This window comes from Penaeus japonicus, unplaced genomic scaffold (assembly GCF_977035675.1).
Source record: "Penaeus japonicus unplaced genomic scaffold, GWHDUDI00000001_assembly GWHDUDI00000025, whole genome shotgun sequence".
Classification (NCBI taxonomy): domain Eukaryota; kingdom Metazoa; phylum Arthropoda; class Malacostraca; order Decapoda; family Penaeidae; genus Penaeus; species Penaeus japonicus.
The window spans coordinates 27,207,675-27,215,174 of NW_028234427.1; the positions used below are offsets into that span (position 1 = coordinate 27,207,675).

General features: G+C 36.5%; 2 protein-coding genes across 2 annotated transcripts in view; one reads left to right on the forward strand and one right to left on the reverse strand.

Moving 5' to 3' along the window:
- The window catches only part of Orc6 (Origin recognition complex subunit 6), a 3,053-nt gene extending 528 nt beyond the window's left edge, over window positions 1-2,525 (reverse strand). Inside the window, exons 1-5 of the mRNA XM_043013653.2 lie at window positions 2,322-2,525; window positions 1,723-1,849; window positions 1,301-1,464; window positions 926-1,009; window positions 673-793 (exon numbers count right to left, since the gene is read on the reverse strand). Of these exons, the coding sequence (XP_042869587.1) occupies window positions 673-793; window positions 926-1,009; window positions 1,301-1,464; window positions 1,723-1,849; window positions 2,322-2,386 (561 nt within the window). The 5' untranslated portion in view covers window positions 2,387-2,525. The remainder of the gene's footprint in view (window positions 1-672; window positions 794-925; window positions 1,010-1,300; window positions 1,465-1,722; window positions 1,850-2,321) is intronic.
- A 2,087-nt stretch (window positions 2,526-4,612) lies between these two features.
- Window positions 4,613-7,500, forward strand: part of MED9 (mediator complex subunit 9) — a 5,773-nt gene continuing 2,885 nt past the window's right edge. The window contains exon 1 of the mRNA XM_043013641.2: window positions 4,613-4,765. Within this exon, the coding sequence (XP_042869575.1) occupies window positions 4,692-4,765 (74 nt within the window). The 5' untranslated portion in view covers window positions 4,613-4,691. The remainder of the gene's footprint in view (window positions 4,766-7,500) is intronic.

The following is a 7,500-nucleotide window of genomic DNA, read 5'->3' on the forward strand; positions in this document are numbered from 1 at the left end:
GAATCTTTAACCCCTTCAACATGATGACACATATACTGCGTCCTCGCAGCGCTCGCGTCAAACCCGAGGACGCGCATACTGCGTCATGGCTGAGTTTTGGTGGAATTGAGTTTTCTTTCTTCCGGATACTGTACGAGATCTTTCAGAATAGAGGTCGGACATGATACGATATATTACTTGACTTTCGCTATTATTAATTTATTACATAAGAGTGGGATTTGCTTATACCAGGGAAGGCACTGATGGACCCTGCTAGCAATCATTTTATTATTTATTTATGGAACATTATGTAAAAATATAAAACTTACTATGATTAGTTTACCATACTATTTCAATCGTTTTCTTTGGTCATCTGTGTGAGGCCTCCCACCAAGGTCACTCTTTCCATCTTCCTCCTAACCCATGTAAATAACTTGTCACATGCATATGGGGGAAGAGGTTAACTATGCATATTTTGATATATAACACATGATGATTATATTGAGGTTTTGGCTTAAAACTTGTCATATTCAGTAGCGACATTTAAAATTTGGCGCGCGCCTGCAGCTCGGATACGGCGCGAGGAGCGTTTTCTATTGCCCGTAGTGAAGGGGTTAAACAGACAAGAAAACAAAGACACACACACAGAGATACACACACACACACTTAAGAATTGGAGAAACCAGGTGATACCTTTTGTTCATTCAGTGACTCTGCAATTTTGGACATGCCTTCCACAACCTTGTCGTAGACCGCCCTCTTGCTACGGCTCGTTTCAAACATGCGTCGCTTGTCCACCTTAATCTTCATTACCCTGCAATTGTTTAGGAATGAGTCACAAATAACTACAATTAATAAATAATTATTAAGAAAATAACTTCCTGATAATCAATCACCCTATAAGGAAAGATTTTTAAAAAATCTGTGTTCTATATTGCAGACTTACTTGCATGCAGCAATAACAGCAGCTGTCTGGTACACTGGTAAGGCTATGTCTACCTGTCCTTTTACCTTGTTCTCTGTCTCATACCTGGAAAAGAAGGTGGAAGCATTCAGCAAATTATTCTTACTGCATATAATTATACATATATAAAAATAATTTTAAAACTTTTTAATTACTGAACACATAATGTTAAATAAGGAAAACAAAATAAAGAATGGATATCAAGAAATAAACTAAATATAATGAAACAATAACAAATCTACATCAATATAAAAACTAGCTACCAATCCACGAAAGAAACAGTACATTGTTTATCAATAGCTGCTTTACCAAGAATTCAATAATCTCAGGAAACCACTATTAGCTAAAATTACTCACTGCTTGAGCACTTTTGCTGCCAGATCCTTAGCTGCAGTTGCTGAATGGGTGACACACAAGTCTGCCACACACACACTTGGGGAGACGTTCAACAGACGAGAGACTGTCTGACTGGATGCTACGTACTGGGGCCTTGTCAATCCTGAGAGTCGCACGGCCTGGGTCTGAAGTGATAATGGAGATGACAATGATGAGCAACTCTTTTGTGTGTGTGTGTGTGTGTGTGTGTGTGTGTGTGTGTGTGTGTGTGTGTGTGTGTGTGTGTGTGTGTGTGTGTGTGTGTGTGTGTGTGTGTGTGTGTGTGTGTGTGTGTGTGTGTGAGTGTGTGTAGGGGGGAGGGTTTTCAAGCAAGACATGTATTATTGTATTACACATTTTTGAAAAAGAAGATAAAATTTAAAACAAGGACCACAACTAATTACCTTGTCAAAAGAGCACGAGCCGAGAGTTGCAGCAATTTCCAGGCAAATGACAGCCTTCCCTGACATGCTGAGTGCCAGGCCTGAACCTCCCTGCACTGCCAAGAGCCTTATCAGTTCCTCTGCTTTTCTAAAGGGAGAACATCAAACTATAAGATACAAAGCATTTGTGATGACAATAATTACATGAACGTTATTTACAGTATCAATTAAGTTTGGATGCTTTTTCAGATTTTTTTTTCATTGAGGACGTGTCTGCATTAGTTAAAAAAAACTCCATTATTAATATACTTTGCCAAGACCTAGGACTGGATGCTAATTCAGTGATAAATGTCCTGGAAGATCTACCCAAGAATCTGTGCTGAACAACGCTAAGCCAGTGGCAGGTGAGCAGGTGTTTTCTTCAAATATTTTTTTCTCTCGTTTTCACATCGCTATGCCCTTAGTACACTTAATACACTTTATGCTCTTTCAAATATCGAGTCCAATTTTGCAGGTCACAAAAATAAAATTCTATATGTTAGCATTTCATTAATGATTTTATTATCGGTGACGTATACCTCCATAAGAAACAAAATATACCAAAGGAATTTTATTCTTACCTCACAACCTTAGGCGACGTTAATCCTAATTTATGAGCGAGGGTCTTCAGCATTTGCACGTCCATCGTTAATTAGTCGAGTTTCTTCTTATTTCCCTATCAAAAATGTACGATATCACTTATTTCCTAATGGCTCGCGCAGAGAGACACTTCTTGTTTACTTTCTCGAAGATGGCGCGAAACTGATCAGCTGATGAAGCCGCCGCGTTCGGCTGTGTGAATGCGGATGCAGTCGCTGCGTTTTTGTATTTCCTTTTTTCATGTTTTCCTCTAGTAAGGATTTTTTTTTTAGTTCAGGTAATATAGACATCAAAAGTCTAAAACCCTATAAAAGAAAAAAGAAGAAGAAGTATTTTTTTGTTGCTGGTATCTTAATTATTATCCTTACTTTTGTTATTGCTATCGCTATCATCTTTGTTGTTGTTGTTATTATTCATATAATTGTTTATCATATTTATCATAGTTATCATCGCTATTATCAAAATCATTATTATTAGTTATTATTGCTAGTATCATTATCATCATAAATTCCATCATTAGTTTATTATTATCCTTATTTTCTTTGTAGTTGTTTTTATCATTATCATTAAGATTTTTATTGTACCGTGTTACATAGCATCATATCATCACCATCATCATATAATCAACACATTGTATCATCATTATTACAACTTTTTTATCACTATTAGTATCATAATTTATATGATCATCATCAGTATGATCATCATTCTCACTGCCGTTATTGTTTTTTTCTGTTCCTTGTGCTGCTGAGCATATTCCCACCTTTTATATCCTTTAAAACACACACACACACACACACACACATACACGCATATATATATAATACATATATATATATATATATATATATATAATATATATATATATATAATATATATATTATATATATTTTGTATATATTATATAATATATATATATATATATATATATATATATATATATATATATATATATATATATATATATATATATATATATATATATATATATATATATATATATATATATATATGAGTGTGTGTGTGTGTGTGTGTGTGTGTGTGTGTGTGTGTGTGTGTGTGTGTGTGTGTGTGTGTGTTACACCCGATATTGATGTCAGGCCTGTTGTTAGTGACTATTTTGGAAGTAAACAATTTGTGTTTCAATATAAAGCTTGTTTTGCCTTCCGTGATTTATATGTTGCAGATGGAATTCCAACTGTTTGTAGTTGTTATTCATGTGTTCTAACCAGTATGCCTGTTACTTTTGCATATGGTATTGCAAGATCTTATTGACTGTTATCATTATTGGTTCTTCTTCTTTATTATTATCCTTATTATTCTCATTATCATAACTGCTATCATTATCATTGTTACCGTCATTAACATAAGTATTACTCTATTAATCAGTACTACCATTATCATCTGTGCCATCATTTATCATTATAACAGGAACAATGAGTAATGATAAGGATAATTATAATCATATCGTTATCACTATCTATGTCATGTCATCATCATTACTGTTATTCATTATTATCATTATTATTACGATCGTTATCAGAATTGTTATAGTTATTACTATCATTATCATTGTATTATCCTACTTTTATCATATTATCATTATTTTGATTATAATTTTTATTGTTAATATTCATGCATTTTGTTGATAGTGTTATTACTATGATTATCATTGTATCTCACTATTCTCATAATCACTTATTGTAGTAATCATTAGTAACAGCGACAGTGCTACAATAGTTATCATTATTGTTCCATCTTAACCAGGTACCCCCCGGCGCGTCCTGTCACAGATATTAAATGACATCCTATAAACAGGACACAAGTTCAAAGCGAGTTCAACTAACCACATAATATAAAGCTCACAGAATGCGCCGCTTGGTCCCTCCTAAGAACCTTGAAAGTCCTTAGAATTCGATGATCAAAGAATTCCGTGTTTATTTCACATCGGATGGAGCTTTGGTAACTTTTGGTAATCCTTCCTCTATTCTTTTGATTAACACGTGCTGATTAAACGTTGTGGCTTAATTCATGGCGGGGCTGGTTATTATGGTTGTAATTGGAGTAGATATGGTTATCATTCTGAGATGGTAAAAAGCGGTTGGTGATTACAAAGCAAAATGAAGAAGAATTAACTACAAGAAGGTAGAAAAAAAGAACATTTATTACAAAGGCCCGCACACTCTCATAGAAACAACAGAATAAATGAAACATACATTTTTAGAAAGCTATGGGAGATCAAACAAACTAAATGAAATCAGAAGAAGAGAAAAGATATGTCTGATATTGCCAAAAATATATTATATAACCCCGCTCACTCTATGTAGAGGAACCAACGCTTCAGTTCCATTATGTCATCCCAAGTAGTGACGGCAGAGGAGATAGACGTCGATTTTCTGCCCATAATTTACCAGTATCTCCGGTGGTGAGTCGGAAAAGGGGATAAATGATGAATTAAGATCTCCACGGATGCTGTGAGGAAGGGAGGGAAGGCGTCAGGGCCTCATGAAGTTTAAAAATAGACCGGAAGGGGAGAGTGCCGGGTGCGAGTTTCTGGTCAGAGGACTTGTGTTTTGGTTGAATTCACGGATTTTCTTGGCTTATCCTTTCGCTTGTCTGGATTTCCTTATTTTAAGATTGTGTCTTTAAGGTTGTTGTATATTTGGATTGATGTTTTATAGAGGCCTCTATCAGCTTAACCGCTATTTTATAGGAAACATTATTGTCAAATGTTGATGATGCTCTTTGAGTTTTATTTACGTGAACTTTTGGATAAATCGCATTTGAAGGTTCCCAATATCAACTGAGCTGGTACTGGCATTTTATTCCTGGTAGTTACTATCAGTTATTAATTATATTATTACAAGACTGCTTACGTGTGAGGTCTGCTGTCCTTGTATTGTAATTTAAGCTTCTGGAACAAGTTAGTGCTAATGGCTGAGGAGGGCTGGAAATATTTCAGGGAAATTCTGGGTGAACATCTGAAATATACTGCTACTAATTGTGTATTACAATAATGTCATGCAAGTAATATCTTGTGTGTAATTTTTTGGGGAAAGGTTTGGCCCATAGAACTATCATTTCCAAGGATCATATCAGTTCTACGAGAGCTGATTGAGCGTTGCCGATGGCTGCTACCATGGCAGTGATACATTATTAAGCAATTTCTTTAGCCTCCACAATGGCAAAGTCAAACAAAGTTGGCAAGATAGAGCTTGATTTGGTACCTAATGTGACTTCAGATCTTTAGGGAAGTTTATAAACTATCATACTAGAACATAATTTGTGAAGGTTAGTTGGTTTTCACTTAACCCGTTAACGACAGGTGACAAGATGTCACGTCTAGTGGTTCCAGGGTCAGACGCCAGGATAAGATATATAGTCATGGCTATCCTCCTGGCCGGCACGCTGGGTGATCGGGTATACAGCACATGGCCGTTGCCGAGAATCCTGAGGCGTTAGGCTTATGCGTTGGTAATATCCCGGCATTTCAACCATTTAGAGCCAAAATAGCTCCGTTGTTAATGTGTTAAGCAGTGTCAGGTATGGAGGCTTCAGTGATTGCTTGATGCTGTGACCACTAGCCGCGAGCCTGGCTGTCTGCTTGCTCACCCCGAGTGCCGGCCTTGACCAAATATCTTGTCGCCAGCGTCTGACGCAAAAACCACGAAGTCTGCATGTCATCCGGCGCAAATGGGTTAATTGTGAATATATACAAATATCTGTGTTGTATAAATTGAAAATAAAAATACGATTTAGAAATATAACACTTAAAGTAACTCCTACATCCATCATCATTCACTGATAGGCAATCAACTGCTGTATTTTATTTATATCTGATGTTTGGAAAAGAGCTATTCATGGAAAAAAAAAAAAGTCCTAGAGGACCTTTTCTCATATAGACGATGACCAATGAAAGGCCCTGGAATTAACAGGCAAACCATAAGCATAAGCACGTTGCTTATTATTTTTAATGAAAAGTAATTTGAAATGCGTCAAATACATCTCTTCTCTCTTGTGACCTTTATCAATCAATGAGAGTACTTGAAAGTATACATTCATCATCCAGACGGTTCCTTTGTATGTTGTTTTTGCAATAGGATTTGGATGTGAGAATGTCATAGATAACATTTTATTTGTATATGACATTCTTTCACTGTCTCTTGAACAAGAAGCACCAGAAATCTAAATGCTACCAGAGGGCATCCTCTGAAAGCGGCACACAATAGCCTTGTATTCAAGTGAGGAGGAAACATCAAGAGGTGTATTATTGTGACACTCTTTGTAAATTAACCCATTCACGCTGGGGCCGTTCCGGCTTTGCACGGTCGCAATACCGGGGTTCTCGAACGCATAAGCCAAACGCCTTGAGATTCTCGGACGCACAAGCCACGATCCTAGGCTGCCTGCTCACTCTACCCGAGTGTGTGGCTTCCCCTCATAGCTCGTCCCGGGCATCTGACGCGAAAACCACAATACGTGCTATCTCGTCAACCAGCTCCAATGGGTTAAGGAGATGCTTAGTAGACATTGATAGTGTAGTGAGTTTATCGAAAGCCAGTGACGAATATAGATCAAGTGAAAATATAGATATGCTGATTTCTTGTGAACATGAGCAGGGGAAGAAAAGAGCAGGAATGAATCTTCTCCCAATGCAGTACCAGTGGGCTTGTGATTTAGGCAAACGATGATTTTGTGTCTACACTGATTATTTCTTGGTTGATTCTCGTTCAGGAAAACATATCTGTGTGAGTCTAGTAGTAGCTAGTCTTAGAATAAATTATATTCATTTGTTGCACCTAGGTATTATATTTAGCTCAGGGGGAGTTGTCCATTATAAGGTTGAAATCAAACTGGATAGAAGTTAAAGTCCAGAATGTCTGCTGCAATTAGTATAGCTTAGATAATGTTCCATTTTTTTCATTGTGTAATTTGCACTATGAAGTGGTTGTGGTATTGTGGGACCAGGTTCTCTTAATATGTTCTTGGTGCCAGGTCTACATTAGCTTTTCCAATATTTTACTGTTTTCCCCCCATATATGTCTTTTTTGTTTTTTATCTCTTCTACCTCCTGACTTACTCTCATTCAAAACCAGTGTACAGTAGATTAGAGAAGGATTTCTCTAATTTGATGTATTCCCATAACCTTTATTTCTGTTC